At 36.8% G+C, this 23,245-nt stretch overlaps 1 protein-coding gene across 1 annotated transcript in view; it reads right to left on the reverse strand.

Moving 5' to 3' along the window:
* Positions 1-23,245, reverse strand: part of LOC112051636 (pleckstrin homology-like domain family B member 2) — an 87,006-nt gene that overhangs the window by 3,052 nt on the left and 60,709 nt on the right. The window contains exons 13-18 of the mRNA XM_052887227.1: positions 22,951-23,212; positions 17,080-17,110; positions 2,964-3,066; positions 2,107-2,112; positions 1,585-1,701; positions 301-400 (exon numbers count right to left, since the gene is read on the reverse strand). Coding sequence (XP_052743187.1) covers positions 301-400; positions 1,585-1,701; positions 2,107-2,112; positions 2,964-3,066; positions 17,080-17,110; positions 22,951-23,212 — 619 coding nt within the window. The remainder of the gene's footprint in view (positions 1-300; positions 401-1,584; positions 1,702-2,106; positions 2,113-2,963; positions 3,067-17,079; positions 17,111-22,950; positions 23,213-23,245) is intronic.

The raw sequence follows: 23,245 nt of genomic DNA on the forward strand, positions 1-23,245 counted from the left end.
TTCTATACAAACAAGAGTATCTATTATCTATACAAGTTTTTATTTTAGAACACCATGAGGTTAATATTGAAGATTTTTTTTAATTTATACGTATAGTGCTTACCCTTAGTGGCACGCCAAAGGTGTTTAACTATGCTAGGCACTATGCGTACAATTTGAACAAAATGAAAAATTCTCCTCCAATAATCATTTATAATAGAGTCCTCAGGGTAGGCAGTGCATTTTCGCATATATGAAGTGCACGCCACTGCCTACTGTAGTCAAAACCCTTGTGTACGCCACTGGCTGACAATGACGTACCTCTTGGACCAGGTGTGGAACTTGGCGCCCAGCTTGTGCAGGTAGCCGCGGCAGGACGCCGAGCTGAGGGTCACGTAGGGGCACAGCTCGATCTGGTGACCTGAACACAATCACATTGTCTTATTATAATTCAAGATGATTGTTTGGAGAAGTATATTATTTCAAAAAAAAAAAACGAGTGCGTTAGACCACACGATTTAAGTAAAACTTCATTAAAAAATAATAACAAAGCGCCATCTATGAGCCGCGGGCATAACTTCATCGCAAATTTGATGTGTACAAAAAAGTGTCTGCGCCTTGCCACGGGAGCTCCGAGATACGTCAGAAATGACGTCATCCACCGTGACACGAAGACGCCCACCGTGGAGGAATTCGTCCGTGATCTAGCATGCCGCATGTTCGCGCGCGCAGACCACGGACCGAATATACACCTCCGCGACATCGCACCACACTGCGACAGGCCACAGAACGGGCGTCCCCTACCTCGGGAGCTCCTCCAAGCGGCCGACCCTGCAGGCGCAGGTACTTACGGTGACGACGAGGACGACGCAACCACCGGACATGACACCGTCCTTGCGCAGAATAGCGACGACATCGCAGTCCGCGCAGGGACCCCCATTGAACCCAGCGCTGCCCCGAAGCAGGATAGCGAGGAATCGCAGTCCGCGCGGGGCCAACGGGTTCAAAGCCCAATCCCCTAGGCTGAAAAGCCTCAGCCCCGGGAGGGGTTGGAAGAAATCACCGGGGGAGAAAGTTCCCCCACGACATGCCCGGGCAAGGAGGCATTGCCTCGAGGCCCGTACCCCCGCCCCGTGTACCACGGGTCGGAGAAGACCCGACGTCGTGTACAAAAAGGGATTGTTTCAAAGTTCTCTAAGAACGCCATCTACTGGTAGTTTAAAATAACACACACTTTTATGTAAACTATGATGGCAGCTCGTATCTTAAAAGCTACGCATTTACAGTAACCACAATAACAAACAACCCAAGTGAACGTGCGAAAAAAAAATTCTTTAAAAAAATCTTTTTTGAACTTGTGAAAATTCGGTCCTACGCAAGACACTGGATACAACAATGAACCAGCGGACTCAACAAGTCATCACTGAAGGCCAAGTGGCAGTTTGATACTGTTACTATCGCATTAACGCGAATTTCGCGAAAGAATTGAAACAGCGCCATCTAGTGGCACTACTGCACAACTGTTTCAATTCCTTAGAAATTTCCGTTTACACGATCGTAACAGTTGATGAAGACATTGTAAACTACCACTAGGCACTCAGTCACCTGCGGACTCGACGTGTCGCCGCAGGTCGAAGTCGTCGCGGTCGACGGGCAGGTAGCGCGTGAGCGGCCGCTGCCACTCGCTGACGCCGCGCCGACTCCTGCGCGGCCCACCCGACACTGGAGACAGGAACAGTTACCTGCGCACTCGACGTGTCGCCGCAGGTCGAAGTCGTCGCGGTCGACGGGCAGGTAGCGCGTGAGCGGCCGCTGCCACTCGCTGACGCCGCGCCGACTCCTGCGCGGCCCACCCGACACTGGAGACAGGAACAGTTACCTGCGCACTCGACGTGTCGCCGCAGGTCGAAGTCGTCGCGGTCGACGGGCAGGTAGCGCGTGAGCGGCCGCTGCCACTCGCTGACGCCGCGCCGACTCCTGCGCGGCCCACCCGACACTGGAGACAGGAACAGTTACCTGCGGACTCGACGTGTCGCCGCAGGTCGAAGTCGTCGCGGTCGACGGGCAGGTAGCGCGTGAGCGGCCGCTGCCACTCGCTGACGCCGCGCCGACTCCTGCGCGGCCCACCCGACACTGGAGACAAGAACCACATTATTTTTTAATCATCATTATCAACCCTCCCACCCTCTCAGAATGACCCTCTCATTCTGAGGCCAAATCAATTTAGACGCCAGAACATTTGGATAGCTCATGTGTCGTCATTTCTGTGAGACGCTATTACTCAAAGTGCTAAATAAAGTGCTCGTGAACTCCTAATCTATATTATCTATACTAATATTATAAAGAGGTATGTAGTATTGAAAGGGGCAATCTCTGTATCTACTGATCCGAATTAGAAAATTCTTTTACCTCTAGAAATCCGTTATATGGTATAGGTATAGTGTCATATGGTATATTTTATCTCCAAATTCTTACAGAATCAGAAACTATGCCGGAGAATTTAGTTTATTATTACGTCATCAACCCATATTCGGCTCACTGCTGAGCTCGAGTCTCCTCTCAGAATGAGAGGGGTTAGGCCAATAGTCCACCACGCTGGCCCAATGCGGATTGGCAGACTTCACACACGCAGAGAATGAAGATAATTCTCTGGTATGCAGGTTTCCTCACGATGTTTTCCTTCACCGATTGAGACACGTGATATTTAATTTCTTAAAATGCACACAACTGAAAAGTTGGAGGTGCATGCCCCGAACCGGATTCGAACCCACACCCTCCGGAATCGGAGGCAGAGGTCATATCCACTGGGCTATCACTGCTGATAGTTTATTATAAACGCAATTTTTCTCAAAATTGAATTTTGGGTCCTTTTAATATACATCTAGACAGGCGTCTGGACGTATGACATCGCCTGGAAGTTCCAGCAAATCTAACATATATCCATCTTGCAAAGTATTTTAAATAAATAAATAAGAGCAACTAACAGATGTTCTCCCTGCTGAAGTCGGAGGCGTGGCTGAGCGGGCGGCTGTCATCGCTTCTCTTGTCGTCTTCCGTCGACTCCGTGCGGGAGTTGCGCACTTGCAGCTGAGAAGGAGAAAGATACATTTTACTATCACATGAAAATATACAAAACGGTTGTAAGACCTGTCGTGCTGTATGGATCAGAATGTTGGGCGGTGAAAAGGACGGATAGTAAACGAATGCATGTGAACGAAATGCTTATGTTGAGACGGATGTGTGGTGTGACAAGAATAGATAAAATAAGGAATAAGTATATAAGAGGAAGTCTGAAGGGGGCGCCAGTGACAGAACAATTGAGGAGTAAAAGGTTAGCTTGGTATGGACATGTAAAAATGCATAGGGAGGAAAGTCATATTACTAGAAAAATGTTGAATTTGCAAATGGAAGGACATAAGAGGAGAGGAAGGCCAAAGAAGAGATGGTTGGATTGTGTGAAAGAGGACATGATTGTGTGTAAAAGGAGTGGATGATGAGTTGACGAGTAATAGAGACGAATGGAAAAGATTGACATATTTTTTCGACCCCACTTAAATGGGATAAGGGTAAGGAGATGATGATGATTAATGGTATACTTAATTCTCACTCAAGGAATAAAGAATCAGACGAATCTAAACCATCCATTCCGTGAACAAAAGATGGAGGGTAGAGTTAGAGATGTAAGAAGAATCTTTATAATAAAAACAAAGAATCTGCTTCTATTTGGAAGTTGGTTAAAAAGACATATAGACTGTTTTTATCGACTAAGCCCGCCAACCCACATTGGAGCAGCGTGGTACCCACCACGCTGCTAAGCTCAATATCTCCCTATAAGGAGAGATGTTTGCGACCAAAGCTATATCTCAATAAGAGAAATAGAAAAAATGTCAACAAATGGCGGCGGAGTAGTCCCTGTCCCTTCGCTTTCGACTCAACGCAACGATTCTGATTCGAGATCTGATTGATCTGAAGAAAGAGATATTGATTCCGCCACTATTAGTTGACATTTGTCTATTTCCTTCACGAGATCGTATTCACTTTCATACGTCGTTGGTACGCATTAGCTCTAATGTCCCTGTAGACTAAAATAGACTATTTTGTCTTAAAATATTTGTCTCGGGCGGTTCGAGGGAACCCTCACTTATCGCGAGGTAACAGGTAACAGTGGTCAGGGCATAGTGATGGGCCCAAGGACTATTGATAATGTCAGTAGGATACTCACAAGTAAGGGTTTAGGTGAGCAGTGTATTCCCCAGCGTGAGCTCTTTATCAGCGTCAGCCACACAGACATAATGTTGCCAGCATTTATTTAGTTTATATTATTGTACTCGCTCTATCACCAATTTGTACACTGGTCGTTTTCTTTTTTTCTAAATTGTGTTTGTATTTATGTAATTTGCGCACTTCACCAATTTAAGAACTATTCAAATATGTATTTTATTTTAAACGTTTCTACTGAAATTTACAATTTGGAATTAGTTTTTAGATAGATTTATTCACTAATTTTAATTACACCGAAAATTAAATTAAATTAAATTGATCCGAACTGCTGATCAATTTGGGTTCACAAATTTTCATTTATTTTTATTTTATTCTGAATGACAATTTAAATTATACTAACATTTTGATGTCCATAATGTATTACAACTTACTTAAATGTCCTAAATTTGTAGTTGAAAACCTAGAGAACCTAAATTATGAAAAACTATAAATTTTCATTTTGTTTAGGTACTTATTGTTTTGTTTTTTAGCTATTTATTAAATGTCTTTACTTAAAGAGTTGTAAATATGGCAACACGACGTAAGTTCCTTATGTCATTGGATAGATTTCCCCTAGTTTAGTTCAAAGTACCTACATAAAATTAAAATAGATTTACTCTGATTCATACACATATTAGCACTTCATTACATGTTTACTAATAAATGACTCATGAAAAGTTAATGAGCGCTTTATGTTCCATTGAACAAGCTAATATCGGGTTCAGAATATTGTAATATCTAATATTAGATTATGAAGTCAATATTAGCAATATTACTAAGCGGAAAAACGTTCGCGTAACTAACGTCGTATAAACAACAGCTCTTACTGTTTCAGCACTCAATTATTCGGTTGTTAAATTTATGAATAGCAAACTGCAAGGGCGTAGCTAGGGAGGGACTAGGGCTAGGGGGTTTGGGGATCAGAACCCTGAAATAGTTTTACAAAAAAAAAATAAGTATAATATTTAAATTTTACTAACATTTTCCAAAAAAAATAACGAAAATAAATTATGTAAAATGAAAGAAAATTGCGGACACAGACATATGGTTCGATAAAACAGAATATCTATTTTGAATTGCGGTTAGCAAGGAGAGAAATAAGAATATTAAGAGAGATTAATTAAATTTTGAATATGCTGCGTTGTTACTTTCTACCTGCTATGTGTTTATGCAATGTACAGTATCAATACTTTTATGTACCTACATAATATTGGATAGATGCAGGCGTTACTTTGCGGAAGTTCATCATTAATGAAATTGCAAAGAAGACTTTGGATTTGCACGTTTTGTAGAGTCAACATCTCCTGAGGATGTTCCGGTTTCGGGGTGAAACGTACGTAGAGAGTATTTTGTTAGACCTGGGTGACGTTGTCACATGGGTTCGTCGGCTTTTCGCGGAGGATAGCAAAATAAATAAATCATTATATACCTACATAATGTGTTATTTTTTATTTACAAAGACGAAATCAAAGTCTCGATAGTTCACTGATAAAAATAAGTTTATTATGAATCATCACAACATAAGTTATTAATTTTTTACCAGTAATTATAAAACAATGGTGGTTAATAAATTGCAAACTTGAAATGAAATATTTAAATAAATACCAAAACCTGGCTACGCTCACATTTATCTGTCATATTTTATAGCTTCATTCTAGCTATTATGTCCGCAGAATATTCTATTTTTATGTCCGCAGCAACGATTACTAAATATTAAAGCAGATATTTTAAATCGACAATAAAGCACACGTTTGAGGAATAATATTAATAATATAATAAAAAAAAAAAAAAAATATAATTTGTGGCTAACAGACGTCCGCATGAAAACCCTGTCTCTTCCAATTTTAAAGAAAAGAAGGAATATAAAGTTATGTCTCCCATTTATTCTCCAAAGGATCTCCATTTAAGAAATCTATATGTAAAAGTTTCTTAAAAATCGAGTGAAGAAAATATTTTCATCGTTCATTCGTTCGGTTTCATTTGGTTCTAAATTCAATGTAATCCACAATTGCACTTAATCTGGTGGTTTAATCTTGCGCAAAAAATCATAAAAAAACAGCTACTTAATAGAGTTATCACTTCAGAATTGACAAAAGTAAAAAAAAAACTTTTTTCTCGGGGTTAAGCGTGTGCCCTGTAAATATCCTGTTAAGTCACTCATATTTATTTAAAGCGAGCATTTTTTTAACTTTTGTAAAAAAAATTTACTCTTTATTTGTCACCCCAATTAATTTCGATACAGGGCCCCAACAAGACACGCTACGCCACTGGTTGATATAGACATAGATTAGATATTTTGTAAAAAGGAAATAGCAGCTTTTTATGTTATTAATACGAATGTAAAACTATTAACGTTTTCATCGCTTGATCATATAAACGTAGATTATTTCGGAATGTCATTGCGAGTCGACTGCAGTGTAAAGCATTTGCTACCCACGCGGCGTTTAAATTTATAAAGAGACTAAATGAGATATCACTCACTGTCATAATTTCATACACGGGTATTCAAGATTGTCATTTGTCATATTTTAATATTTAGCAATATTTCTACGAGATTAACTAATAGTACCCTGCGGTTTTACAAGAATGCATCACTGTGTTAGCACCGCCTTCAAAGTGATCAGAAGGTAGCACATACGATGTTATTTGTCGCTTTTTAGTTTATATTTGTGATTTTGAAGTCGGTTAATTTTTTTGTTAAAAAGATTTTTTTTCTGTTTCTGGCCAATATTTATTTATATTAGTGGTTTTTGCTTGGAAGAGATCGGTTTTTAAGCTATAGCCGTCCACAATTTTTGTATATTTTGATAGGCACCGTTCAATGCAAGAATCTCTTTCTTGCATTTTATTATTTGAAAAAAAAATTAAACAAATTTTTAAGTATAACTTTCGTCGTTTACGTCAACGGAAAAGTCGAGCGAAATTTCAAAATCATGATAAAATAACACTTTTTAAATTGCTTTAAAAACCATTGAATATAATACGGTAACTTTATTCTTCAGAAACTGAAGACTTTTTGGCATTAATTTTTAAACATTTGGTATAGAGAATTAGTCTTAAGTACAATGTTTTATTTAAAGTTAAAGTACTTTCGGAATTTAGCTTTATCAATCCTATTAAGCATACCACTTTAAATATTTATTACTGTTGTTAATTTGGCATACAATAAAGCGTATCAACAATAATTACAATTCATTCTCTTTGGAAGTCGCCCAAAAAATAATTTAATTATTCAAGCTTTTGGAAAATAATTTTTTCAAAAATAGATTTCCGTTTTTTTTGCCGCACTTGGCACGGTACAACGTATCAGTTGCAGAAAAATGCAAAAGATATAAAGTAGATATTTTATTATCACTCTTATGCTGCGACGGAAGATATATTACTACGACTTGAGCGAACTGTACGTATAATTTCAAGATATAGGAAACAATTTACAATAGTGACGCAGACGTACTGGAGGCGTATTATGTTTAAAAAAATATATGTAGCGAGCGTAGAACCTCCTCCTTTTTGGAACGCGGTTAAAAAAATATTTATTCCACAAAGTATAAAAAATATAACCAATACTAATTCTTTTAAAAATAAACTGAAAGCTTGGCTTGTCGAGAAGGCTCTCTATAGCTACAACGAATTTCTAGAAAATAAAATTTTGTGACATTCAATTTGTTATATAGTGTACTATAATGTATAATGATTTTAAAAATATTTTTTTAATTTATTGAGAAAGATAATTTATAATTAAGTATAATATGATTTTTGTGACGATTAATATGAATATTTATGGATAAAATATGACTATGACTATGACAAAGAAGAAGGTCAAACCAAGCCGGACTAGCCCGCATTTACGATGTCCTGCGAGATGGCGATCAATGTTTTTATCTTCCTGATTGTGTAAGTGCCGTAGGCTCCTGGAACATGGCATCACCTGGTGGCTATCTAAGGGCGTCTTCTCTGAGACTCGGACCTCAGCTTAGAGAACCGTTCAGGAAAGGTGTTTTGGCTTAGTGTACAGTTTTGTGGCTCCCGTGACCAATAGAACCCATATCGGAAAATTGAGTACCTCGTCTTCGCCGGCGAAGAAGCTGTATAGCTTGTGTTTGTATTGCATGGGAAGCGTTGTCGGTCTTTGTGTCATCGTCAGTATCGTAAAACAATAGCTTTTAACTAAGCGAGCGGTGTCTAGCTAAACAAAAGTCCGTATATCCTATAATGACTTGAGTAAGACGTAAATGGGTCGAAAGCGCGCGGTGACTCGCACTATTGTTTACGTAACACCAAGACAGGAATCACTGTAAACATGGCCGAGTTGCTGTTTGTTTACAGTTTGCGCTGGTAGGAATGTAAACTCAAGGCCGCCATCTTGCTAGAGTTTTGCCACAGATTATGGTTATGTTTTTGAAATTAGAATGATAACCTTTTTGCGTGATCTTATACCACCACAGAAGAATAGAGATACATAAAACGCAACTGTATCAAATTAACGTCGTTGAATTTTTTTTAATAGGTATACCAACACTAGGAAAATCTAGTTTATCATTGAGCAGTAGGTAACTCTACCATCCGTTTGGAAAGCTGAAGCTAAGCTATATCGAGAAGAGTCAGAAAGAAACCCAGCACATACGTTTTCAAGAAAATGTTTCTTGTGTAACTCGTGCGCATTAACTTGATACCTGGCTACATGTTAGAGACAATGTTAGGTACATACGAGTATAATATAGTAAATTCTGGTTTAAATATAATTCTTAATAATTATTTATTTTGAATTTTATTAACATATATGTTATAAAGTTTCTCTGAAAGCGAACAAAACACGAGCAAAGTTTCTAAAGTGTCAATTAGCAAAGTAATTTCCAGTAGAACATTCAGTTATACCTGGCACCAAACACAGCCATAGAAACACAGTACAAACATCATTCGAGCCTGGTGTCAAGTTAATCTGTACGCGCTGTATGTTACATTTTGTAGTTTAAGTCATGTCATTGTCTTTTGTGAACAAAAGAAAGCCGCAGAGTTTTGCAGAAATTGCATTTACGACAGTTAGATGCCAGCAACTTTGTCCACGTAGAAGCAAATGACACTTTGGACCCTAGGTTTCGGAAAATTCTTACCTAGTGGTGCCTTTGTTATAATTGAAAATTAAAATGACCCAACCTTAAATATTTATTATATCAAGAGAGATTTACCTGTTTATTCACCCAAGATTAAAAGATAGATATTTTTTAGAACTTTTAAAGGGAATTAATTGTATACGATTTTTGCGTTACTTTAACCATATAGGTACGCAGCGCAAGTAAGGAGGCTATTCAAAAGACAATTTTTTCTCATTTTTGCCATAATTTTCAATGATGCTGTACTCCTATTAGTCGAAAAGTGATGTTGTTATAAATGCCTTCTTAATAAATGGACAATTCAACACGGATTTTTTTTAATTAAACCTTTCTACTACAGCCTTTCTTGATGAATACTGTTTGCCAACAAACAAATTAAAAATGGGGGTATAAATCACTAGTCATTTCACACCTAATAATAATTATAATTAACTTGTTCTTAAATTAATGTAAATAAATTTGATAAATATCGTTAATTAGATGTGGTTAATATATTTTATACTAGCGGACGCCCGCGACTTCGTCCGCGTAAATTTCGATGTCAACTTTACTACTACCCCTACCCTACCCTACCCCTACCCTACCCAACCCCTACATCTACCCTACCCCTACCCTACCCCTACCCTACCCTACCCCTACCCTACCCTACCATACCCCTACCCCCACTCTACCCCTACCCTACCCCAAACCGACTCCTACCCTACCCCTACCTTACCTACACCCTACCCTCATCCTACCCCTACCCCCATCCTACCCCTACCCTCCCCGTACCCTACCCCTTTCCTACCCCTATCCCACCCGTACCCCTATCTCACGCCTATCCTACCCCTACCCTACCACTTTTAGAAATTTTGTATTATCTCCAAAACTATTTAAGTAATTAACATACTGTAAAGGGCAAATCTTATCTCCATAATATCCTTGTGATTATTAAATAATTTATTTTAATAAGGATTAAAGTTTAGTTGTATAAATAATGACGTAAACCTAAGTATATAAAATAAATAATTTTTAAAACACAAAAGGTACTATATCTGCTAATATATAGAAGATAGATATATGGTGTCGCGGACTTTTTTGTAGAACTTTTAAAGATACATAAAGCCTCCATACATTAATTTCAATTTTACACAATAGTTAAGGCAGCGCATGCGAATAAGTCTGTTTAAGAGGATTTTCAGTCCGACCTGTATGACCAAAACTGTCATAACTCGGCTAATATATATGATACCAATATAAAATATAGCCTATAGCACTCCCCGATAATGTAGCATTCTACTGGTGAAAGAATTTTTAAAATCGGACCAGTAGTTCCGAAGATTACCCCATTTAAAAAATGTGACAAACTTACAAACTTACAAACTTTACCTCTTTATAATATTAGTATAGATAATATTTTATAAACAAACCATACATATAATTTAAAAATAAATAAGTCATGAAATGACATGCGTTTGTTACCTTAATTTCTAATTTTTATGTTGGTAAACAGTACTTATCAAGAAAGGCTGTAGTATATATAGTGTCTGATATTCGCGCTTTCAACCAAACTGTTTTTTATATTTTTAGCTTTATAATATTAGTAGATACGAATAAGCAGGTAGGTGTGACTAGAAATATAGATATGACCGTGTGGAATAACTTTTTAGTCCACGTGAATGAAACTTTGATTTTTTATTTTTGACATTATGTATTGTGTAAAGAAATAAATTAATATTAATTACTCCTTGATTTATAAATTTTACGTCTGTTCTACTATTTTTTATGGTCAATGTGTATTGTTTTGTTAAAATAAAATTATAATATTATAAAATATTATTTAACCGTTTCTTTAAATAATGTACTGAGATTTCTTTCAAGATAATAATATTATTTAGCACAAGTACATTTTTAATTGATAAAAAATACTTCACTGTTATTACCAAAATCCAAGAACCAACGCACTTGATAAAAGTAAAAAAAAAACAATTTAATTTTTTCGAATCACACATCGATTAACACCATAGACGTTCGCGCCAACCGAAATAACTTTTTTATATTTCGAACACTCAACGCCTTGACAGTGGCATCGGAACACAATCCGTACGGACTCTTGGCTGTTTGACGACTAAATACTCATTTAAAAAGGGGTCTATTTTAGTTTTCCGCGCCGAGCAACGCGTCTATGAGAAGGCATACTGATTAGTAAAAAATTATAACACTGATTTTTATAACGTAACAACGAATAGCGTGTTGTAAACAAAGTATGATGCAAGTATTTTTGTCTAATTATAATAAAGTTAAAGTTGTGGCGTACTTTGAAAGTGTTGAACTTGTACACGACAACGGTGGTGGACCCAGTGCGGTGATTTCAATATCCTCTATATTTTTATGGACCAAGTGGTCTAGTACTTTAGCAAAGGAAATGTCGCGTATATCAACTCCCCGCAAGGGGTTGGTACAGTCAAGCTTTTAGTTTATTTCAGTTTAGTGAAAACGTAGGCGGAACACGCTGCTGTATGCGAATGTATTAGTGTTTATGTGCGTAGTTGCGATTTAATAGCTGGGTTATTAGGGGTCCGCATACGTGCGAAAAGCCATACCATGTACCATAAAGCATTAGATATATACCATGTATTATAAGCTTAACCCCAACTAGCGCAAGATTTCAAGAATTGTCTGTGTGCTGCTATATGTATTCTCTCATTTATTTATTTATATATATTTTTTAAATTTTTAACAATATAAAAATATAATACAAAACACTATTAATTGCGGACGTCCGCAACTCTGAAGGGGTCTTTGAGTAGTATGAGCATTAAACAACTAAATATCAACCTGTGTACTAATATTAATATGCTCCCGACTGACTTTTCGGTCACGGTGGCTAATCTCATGGATTAACCATGTACGCAGGAGATAATATAGTGCACAAGTGTGTGCAAGCACAGGTGCACTCTCTCTTCCCTCACTCTCGAAATCCGATAGGACGGCAAACCGACACGACCGGTGAGAGATCAGGCGCAGGACCGACGGCTTTACGTGCTCTCCGAAGCACGGGGTTGTACTAACACCGCCAACTTCCCAACCAGGCTGCTATTAAGAGCGCGCAGCGCGTCGGTACGATATGGATAAAATTCGAAGCGCAAGCGAGATGCCGAATTATGACTTTCACGTGAGTGAAAAGCACGGAGCGATTGACGCGCGACGCAAATTTTATGACGTGAGCGCCAAAACCATTTTTACCTAATTGCAAGTAAATTAAACAACATAACGAAAAACAAAATGGCCATGTTCAAGATATATATACCTAATTTTCTATATAAAACAAAAATTTAAGAAAATAAGTTTGCTTTTCCTGAGATTGAAAGCAAAATGTGAGCAAAACATGTATTTTTCAAAAAAAAAAACTATCGAGAAAAGTTTTTACAAATTGTGTATTTTGTATAGTCATAACGAAGCTAACACTTTGAAATATTATTTACCCAAATATCAGGCTCCTCACTTTTCCAAAGTCTGAGATCCAGAACCATTTGTAACCACCAAATTACATATTGCACACTCTTAAGATTTTTCTTAAACTAGAGAACCATTGTACATAATGCCAGAAGCACACTTAGGTGCGCTGTATTTTTTACATTCCGTGTTGAAATTCAAATTATATTTTAAATTAAATTTGTTTGGAGCGCCCGTCCGCGCAGTGCGATGTAACATGGTTATAAATTATGTGATGATTGATAGACACTTGTGTATCTATACCTATTAGTCTTCATCATATGCAGCCTATATTAACTGGCCTGGCCCACGCTCAGACTAATTACATAAGGACTAGTTATCAACCCATATTCGGCTCACTGCTGAGCTCGAGTCTCCTCTCAGAAGGCCCATTGCGGATTGGCAGATTTCACACACGCATAGAATTAAGAAAATTCTCTGGTATGCAGGTTTCCTCACGATGTTTTCCTTCACCGTTTGAGACACGTGATATTTAATTTCTTAAAATGCACACAACTGAAAAGTTGGAGATGCATGCCCCGGACCGGATTCGAACCCACACCCTCCGGAATCGAAGGCAGAGGTCATATCCACTGGGCTATCACGGCGATATAAGGTCTATAAGGACTAGTATCGGATCCAAATTCACGCAGAAAATTGTCTGTCATTATTCGAGCGAGCTGAGATTAGGTATATATCATATACTAAACTAGAAGATGTAAGCAGTTTTTTTACACAACTACACAAAAAGGTATTTTTACGGAGCACTTTAACCGACGAACACGATTACACCTATGAGAACAACTATGAAACATCGATATAGAGACAGTTTTTATAATAACATTAGATCGTTGATTATATACTATGGCATAAAAGTAACGTCTATCGAGGCAGGTCTTTATGTAATTAGTCTGAGGGCCCAAGACAGATGATGACGCGGACTTTTTCCATTACCCCTAAAACTTTACATACTCACAAACTTTACCTCTTTATAATATTGGTATAGATATATTATTCTAGCGGACGCCAGCGACTTCGTCCGCCCTTAGACCTCTTTAATCCAGCCCTTACAGTAGTATCGCTGTAAAAATGGTGTAACTTTTCCCGTTTTCCCAACATTTCCCTACGATCAATAGGCGCAGAGCACTGCTCTGCGCCTATTGATCGTAGCGTGATGAAAAGTATAGTAGTAGTAGTAAGTATATAAAAGAATAATTGTACCAAGTTTCGTTAAAATCCGTCGAGTAGTTTTTGTTTCTATAACGAACATACACACAGACAAAAATGTTACTGATTGCATTTTTGGTATCAGTATCAATCACTAATCACCTGCTGATAGTTATTTTGAAAATAATATTGAAAATAATAATAAATATTTCATGTAGATACAGAATTGACCTCTCTACAGATTATTATAAGTATAGATAGAAGATAGATAGATAATATCTTGAACCAGGACTCGAACTTAAGACCTCATGATCCAAAGCCACTTACGCTAACCACTGCACCAACGACACAACGAGACAATATTGATCGACTAATATAGTCATATACAATATTTCACAAAATCACTAGCTCACTATTCACATTTCCTATGTTATCATCGATAACTTATCTTGTATATTTGTTTTGTACCTGTTCCGTTCTTATCTTTACCTAGTAAATTTGATTTCACTGATACAATCTAATAGTACAATATCCCAGGTGGTTTCAATGTCTGAAATGTATGGTTGTCGGCAGTGAACTGCACAAAGTTTTAAACTATAATTTTAAGATCCGTATTAGGAACGATCTTCACCCATCTTTTTATTGGATGAAAAGTGTTTTGTATTGCGAGTAGGTTGTATAAATTTTTCTGGCCAGGAGTTTTTGAGGCAACCTGCTCGCAACTTATTTTTTAACGTACTAAATTTGATATGGATAAACTAGGCGAAGTTTCCCGAATGCAGCCCAGCATTCGGGAAACTTCGCGACAGCTTTTCGTCCGAAATTCCTCAGTGCCTGAAGACAAAAGTCTTCGAACAGTGCGTGTTGCTAGTGATGAATTATGGTTCCGCGACTTGGTTGCTATGGGCCCCATAAGAAGGCTCAGGGTCACATAGCGGGCGATGGAACGACCTTTTTTTTTGGGGCGTGATCGGATCAGAAATGAGGAGATCCGCAGAAGAACCAAAGTCACCGAAATAGCTCAACGAGTTGCGAAGCTGAAGTGGCAATGGGCGGGGCACATAGTTTGAAAAGCGACCCCGCACTAGAAAGCGCAGTGTTGGTTGACCCCCCCCACCAGATGGACTGACGACATCAAGCGAGTTGCAGGTTTTCGCTGTATGTAGGTGGCTCAGTATTGTGATGTTTGGAAGTCCCTACAAAAGGCCTATGTCCTGCAGTGGACGTCCATTGGCTGATATGAATTATGATGATGATGAAAATTGACATAAAACAATTTTCATCCAATAAACAGATGGGTGAAGATCGTTTCTAATACGGATTATCTACTACTAGAGTACGGTAGGGTAGATTTGATTCGAAGGGCGTAGACGTAGGAGGATGCACCTCCAACTTTTTAGTTATGTGCATTTTAAGAAATTAAATGGACTTTGTCTTTATAAATAGTTACATAGCCTCAAGATAGCGTGGAAGAAATAAAAAAAAAAACTTAAATATGTATATGGTTAGCGTATTTTACCACTGCGCCTGAAAGAGGGCAAGATCAGCTCCTGTAGCCAAGTTGCACGTCGATTCTCTGTCTACGATCGCTAATGCTTCGAAAACTAGAAAAACGTATGGGAATGACAGATATTGATCACGTGACCAGTCGATAGCAGATGTCATTTCCAGCTTTCGAAGCCCATTCCCAGCATTCAGTTTTCGAAGCGTTAGCGATCGTAGAAAGAGAATCGACGTGCCACTTGGTTTCAGGGGCAGGTGAGATAGCAGTTAAGGGTTAATTTGCCATTGAATAAAATAAATGGTAAGGGCTTGACTATACCTTTCTGTTTTCTATTAAATGACAAAGATCTAGCTAGCACATGCTCTTGTTCTTTAAAATACCGTATTAATCGCTACCGGATGGCCATAGTTAATAAAAATCCCTAATAATGCAACAATCAATTTGTCAGTTTGTCTAAAATTGAGTACAAGAATAAGTTTTCTTTGTACAGGCAAGACTAATGGCTTCCTACAGAGGCCGCGGGCGGATGCGACGGTTTCCTTTACTAGAAGAACACGTGTGTAGGGTGACGATGTTGTTGAGTTTTAGTAGGACAAGTCCTTACCCATACTTAGTATAATTTATGTTTATGAACGTTAGAAAGTAGAAACTCATGAAACTACAAGTTCCATTATTTTTTTCAAATTGCTTTTTCTTTATCCATTTTATTTGTTTCCTTATATTGCTTAATCTTTATCCAAACGCAACTGAATCTAGTTCCAAATGTAATTTGTTAAATTGTTAATTACATCATAATTTATAGGAATCTACTAAACTAGATTGCAAAAATACTTATTATTGATTTATGAATAGATAATTTATTAGAAACTTTTGAAATAAAATTACGATTTTATCATTTTAAGTAAGTGTGCAGGACATTAGCATAGCATTTTAAAATGAGGTCGTAACAAGCTTGATTGGAAATTAATTTTGATATTAGCTGAGGATGTATTTTTAACGTTGTGGAGCAGTTATATATCAGGAACATCCGCATTCGTTAAAAATACCGACAAAGGCAAATAATTTATTTATCTACTTGGGCGGTAGGAATATCCTCTTTTATTTTCTTTATTGTACACCCTAGCTTAAACCAAAATAATAGTAGCTTAGAAGAAACAAAAATAAACAGAGTTCTATGACATTCACCGACATCCAAAAAAAGGAGATTCTGTATTTGACCCGTTTGTATGTGCGTGTTTTTCCAAAACTATTGCTTTGTATTACATGACGTTAGTTTTATTCAATAACATATTTTATGTTAAGGATTCAGTAGTTTCGTGCTTAAGTTTTTCTTGTTTGGCTCATCGTTGTGCATAGCACCCCCACTTCGAATATAGAATGGCTTCGTTTCGTTTTTTTAGACATAAGTTTTTTCCTTTTTTTTTTGAGGAAATACGATAGATGCTTTCTTCTGTCTTTATGTTTACACTGTCTGCACGGTGTACTTTTCCCAAACAAGTTAACCATAGACAATGTTACATAGACAATGTGAAGCAAATTGGCAATGGCGTCATAACTGTTATGCTCTTTTACACTACGACTCACCTCTTCTATTGATGATGACACAAGCCCGGAACTGCAACAAGATAAAATACAATTAAAATTATTTGTATATACAATCACAAGATACCATAATTTATACATACAAAACTAAATTTATAAAATTTCGAAGAAGATTTTTAGCTATGTACAATGACATTTAGATAAGCCAATAAGTACATATTTGGCATTGCTGTTATCATGACCTACGACCTCGGTCATAAAACAAGGCGGCCTCTACTGTACAAGGGAGACGTTTTCAAAGTATTGGCCCGGGACATCATTTGCATGAAAGTTTTTTTTCAAAATCCGCCGTAACCACGAATCTATGCGGGATAAAAAGTAGCCATGTGCTAATCCAGGCTATGTTACAATCAATCTCTATTCCAAATTTTAGCCAAATGGGTTCAGTCGTTACTGCGTGAAGTAGCTTATAATAAGGATATACAGGGTGTCTCGTAAATATTACGACATACTTTACAGGGTGATAGCTGACATCAAGGCTGAATGTAGAGATTTTTGTATTTTGTACAAAAAGCATTATAACTTAAGAACCGTAAAATTTTGGCTAACATATATTTTAGTAGGCCTTGATGCCAGCTAGCACCCTGTAAAGTATGTCGTAGTATTTTCAGGACATCCTGTATAAACACAAAAACTTTCGCTTTTTAATGTGGGTGACATGATAATAATAATAGTATCTTGCTGGAACCCTGGTACATACCAACATAGGAGACTCCGTTTATTTTTCTCCATAATTCCGTTTTATCACCTCATCCGTGTCTATGGTTGAATTTATGAGGTAATATACTCGTAATTGTCCATGGCACACTTGCAAAGACGTTTAAAAAAGAAACTGTGTTTAGTGCTCTGGATTCATAACTTTTTAAGATTTTTATTTTTCATAGTTTTTATTGGTTGGCTCTATAAATGCTCTATGGCACACGTGCAAACGTAAGAGTGGTAACTTTTCAAACGCGTTTTTAAAATTTTGGGGTCTTATAGTAGGCGTCCACATATCCGCATTGTAATTTATCGAATGCATCGCAAAAGGATCGTAGTATTCTTTGTATAGAAAGTCATACAAGCGAGTCCACTGATCGCACAAATCTACCGTAAAATTAAAAATCCGCTCTGCCATGCGGATATGTGGATCTGTAATGTACATTTAAAATATTTATGAAATTAGTGCCTACTAATTATTTTTTTTTTCTTCAAAAGTTTTATTGTTATGGGATTAGAAGTAAAGTATGAAGTGGTTTGAAAGATCATTGGAGTGTAAAACTGAAGAAACGCTCATAAGCAAAATGAGATTTAATAGACCATAAATTATGCAACGGTTTCATATAACGGGTTCTTCATTCCCTCACAATATTTGGCAATAAATCCAATGTTACGACTTTTTGACGGCCTCCGTGGCGCAGTGTATGCGCTGTGGATTTACAAAACGGAGGTCCTGGGTTCGATCCCCAGCTGGGCAGATTGAGATTTTCTTAATTGGTCCAGGTCTGGCTGGTGGGAGGCTTCGGCCGTGGCTAGTTACCACCCTACCGGCAAAAACGTACCGCCAGGCCATTTAGCGTTCCGGTACGATGCCGTGTAGAAACCGAAAGGTGTGGATTTTTATCCTCCTCCTAACAAGTTAGCCCGCTACCATCTAAGACTACATCATCACTTACCATCAGGTGAGATTGTAGTCAAGGGCTAACTTGTAAAGAATAAAAAAAAAGAAAAAAGACTTTCGGTTTATACTAATTGTATTTAGATTCATATTTGTAAAGTTATCACTAACTCGTATTTAAGATAAGTGCATAGACCATCATAATGTAAACAGTAATAACTATTATCAGAGTTCAGGAGGTTAATGACTAATTAATTAAAATATATACTTATAATAAAACTGTAACAGAATATTCAATGAATTTTCAACATACTCGTAAAAGATATTTTGAAAATTTTAATTGGAGGGCATTATGTGTATAATAAGTACTGAAGCCAAAAACATTTAATTTTAATTTTTTGTCTGTCCGTCTGTCTATATTTAGTCTATACTTTTAATAGCTAAAAAAAGAACAAAGATTCCGACGAATTGAGAACTTCCTCCTTTTTTGAAATCGGTATATAATTAAAATTGTAAATTGTAAAAAAATAATAGTTTGAAGGGCATTCATATATTCATATAAATACTGAAGCCAAAAACATTTCTTTTAAATTTTTTGCCTTGCTGTCTGTCTGTCCGTATTTAGTAGGAGGTTTTAGGATACTTTTAGTCGCGAAAATTAATTCAGAAGGGTGTGAAACTGTGTACTATTAATAATTATACTAGTGGACTCTATCCGCTGTATGATAGTCCGCTAGTATATACTACTCGTATAATATTATAAAAAGGTAAAGTTTGTGATGTCGTGATGTTTGTAAACCGATTTTTAAAATTGAAAATCCACTAGAAAGCCACGATATTTGTGAGTAATAGAGTATTTTATAAATGTAAATAATGAAAAATAGAAAAGGCACGAGTAAGTAAAAGGATTTGGATGAAATATCGATTCCATGTTTATACCAGATATGCATTTACTGCGACAAATAACGATCAATTAACTCCGTGATTACCAACGCATTCATCATTAATGATAACAGTGTGATAGCTGACATCTCGCTGCATCTGATAGCCTTATCTGACTGACCGTGAGCTGGACACTGTTTTTAATTCTTATCATAATCCATTATCATCATAATGATTGAGGTTTTAGCGGATCACCATATAGATGAGCAGTACCTTCAAATAAAACCTAAACTGAAGGAAATTACATACAATAAACAACTAAGAAGTTCAAAAAAATGTAAATTGTATGTACCGAACTTCATAAATGGGTATGGTAAGAGAAGGCTGGAATATATTGTTCCAACAATCTTTAACGATTTTCCGGATGCGGTAAAGAATCTTCTAAAAGATACCAATATACTCACGAACGTACATAAGCGGAAACTAAAGAATTATTTTTTGGGACAGCCTGTGTAGCGTCGCAGCACCGGTTCACTCACACTTTTTTTTTTTTTTTTTTTTAACTACCCTATAATGTTTATTCTTGGTATTTATCCTCTTCTGTTTGTTAATCTGTTTATTTATCCTCTTCTGTTTGTTAATAATGTTCTGTTTGTTCCTAAATATTTTATTTATTGTATGCAATAATAACCAGTGCACAGTAAAACTAACTGTGGTTTGTGTTGCACTATGGTTAGGCTTAATTTCAATGTGTTGTTTGTTAAATAATAATAAATAAAAAATAATCACATTAGCCGATAGACTTCCAAACACCACGATATAGAATGGGTAAAATAATTAGTTTATTTTGAATTGTGATTTTTGTATCGTTCGTAGTCGATAAGGGGCGACTCATCACGATGAAGCTACTCACAGAAAATATTGGCTTGTAAAATTATTCCCCGGATCCTAGACTATAGATACGACTAGGGTTGCCAGGTCGCCAAGCCCAATAGCCGGACAGACTAGATAGATTGTCCGGACTCTTACACGGACACATTATTGAGGATTTTGTGTCTCTGTATGTATTAATAGTACGTCAAAAAAAATGTAAAATGTGCTCTTTTATTATTATAAATATTGTAAAATATAAACAAAATGGAACTAGTTTCATTAATATATTATCAATCATTCAAATAAAGTCATTATTAAAAATTAAGTTCTAGAAATGTAAAAAGCCGGACGCCGCTTGCTTTGGCCGGACACGCAATCAAAAAGTCTAACTATGTCCGGCTTTATCCGGACGCCTGGCAACGCTAGGTACGAAAATAGTCCACTGTCCATTAGGTATGAACTGTACGAATTTCGTGCTTCAGACTTAAGGTTTCTAATATGTCTCATCGCATATGTAATGCAAAGTTTAGTAGACTCTTTGTACAAAGACAAACATACATTCAAAATACGTACGAAGTATATTTGTGGCGTGATTCACAGTTGGCAAAGAAACAAAATCTATGTATGTGTACAATTGACTCAAGTGAAGGAAGTCCGCAATACGAACATACAGGTTGATGTCATTTCGAACGAAATTGAAAGTGATCATAATAAGTTTTTGAAGCCACAATATAAATAAGATGTATAGTAGGAGATTTTTTTTAATTTAATCTATACGTAGGTATCACAAGATTGTTTTTCATTTGTTTAATAATTACATATTAACATTAGTAAGACATGAGTACAATATAAAAGAAAAACAGTGGACAAGGAAACATAGAGATGAGCTCTATGAGAGATGACAGACAAAAATTTTACTGAATTCATTTTTGGCATCCATATCGATCACTAATCACCCCCCGATAGTTATTTCATGTACAAAATTGACCTCTCTACAGATTTATTATAATTATGTATAGATGATAGAGAGTTACAAGTACAAGTGTGGAGTTGGGCAACAAAATCCATTTTTTTGTCTGTTAACGTTTATTTCAGAAACTCCTAAACGGGATTCCGTTTAGTATTCTCTGATTGGTTATACTGTAGGTTCAGCTTAGCTTTGACCTACATATTTGATTTTTTGTTCATTGAGATCGGAAGTTAGGATGAAATAAAAAGATCATCCTGTATACGATGTAGGCCAGCATGTATAAGGTCATCCTGATTGTGTCACAATTGTGTCATAGTTGTCGACGCTCTTCGCGATTGCCAATTAAGAAGATTTATATGTCTTTTGTTTGATTTTAATGTAGTATCCAATTCAGCTGATATTATTTTTGATATTGTTAATTATTTTAAGAAAATGTATTTATAGATTTTAAAAAATAAAAGCAATTTTAACTTATGCTGAGAAGATAAATTTCTTTCTCACTGTAACTGGTAGAGTATCTCTTAGACAAATAATAATATATGTAATAGGTACAGTGACCTTGTTCATTATTTTTTGGCTTTGGCATGGCTCTTTTACTTTTTAATACATGTATTAAGTCTTATCAGAGTAATTCGTCCCACTCAACAAAGTGCCTGTTAGAGCATTTATAAAGAAAGTTGTTTTTAAAATAATACGTTTTTTTATTCGAATTTATTTTTCACCGTAAACTTTCGCGAAATAACAACTTATATTTAAAATTTAACAACCAATTAAACACACACCACTGTTCTTTGTCACATATCACTAAAATGTTGTTACGACTAAGCTGATATAAAATTCAGCGATTCGTTTCGCGTACCTAGTCGACCGCGTCTCGACTAGTGACTGATAAGCTATCAGCTATACAGCGAGTATTTGCCCGATGTTTAAGGCATGGATATTACAATGTTCATTCGTAAATCTACTGCTAGACATTGTCAAATTCAAAATCTGAATGAATTCCTTTCCGATTTCCTTGCCACGTTCAATAGTTACAAGTCAAAAGTGAATCTTTCTAGCAAGCTTACACAAAGTGTCCAGCGACAAAAAAGGGGACTGGATTTCCATTCCGGTGGGCTAATCGCTTGTTATAATATAATATTCTAGCCGATTCCCGCGACTTCATATGCGTGTATTTAGAATTTTTACTACTCCATGGTACCCCTTATGGGATTCGAAAAACCTTTCTTAACATGTAGCAACGTAATATTTGAGCTGACAGCTGATATATTTAGGGATTAAATGTTGTATTTTTATATACAGATTAAATGGAATTTTCAATCGCGCTCAAAATTATTGGCGGCCTCCGTGGCGCTGTGGTATGCGCGGAGGATTTACAAGACGTTTCCTGGGTTCGATCTCCGGCTGAGCCGATTGAGGTTTTGCTAATTGGTCCCGCTTCCATCTTAGATTGCATCATTACATACCATCAGGTAAGATTGTAATCAAGGGCTAACTTTTAAACTTGATAAAAAAACCAAGGTACACTAACCTCTCCTCATAAATTGTAGAATTGGTCAAGTTGAAGGGATCTTCGAAACTGACGTCTTCGAGCCCGCTCCCGAATCTGTCTTCACTGTCAAACTCGCTGGAGACATTTGACAGATTGTGCGACACGTTTGACAGGTTGTTTGACAGCTGGCTGTCGGCTTTCTTCTCCTTGTTGCGCTGGTCCCACAGTTTCTTGGTTTCGTCTTGAACTCTCCGCTTCAGTTCGGATATTTTTTCTCTCTGATTTTCTATCATTTGGCAACCTGGTACATTATTACACTTAGATTAGAAATTTG

The sequence above is a fragment of the Bicyclus anynana genome, chromosome 18, assembly GCF_947172395.1.
Source record: "Bicyclus anynana chromosome 18, ilBicAnyn1.1, whole genome shotgun sequence".
NCBI lineage: Eukaryota > Metazoa > Arthropoda > Insecta > Lepidoptera > Nymphalidae > Bicyclus > Bicyclus anynana.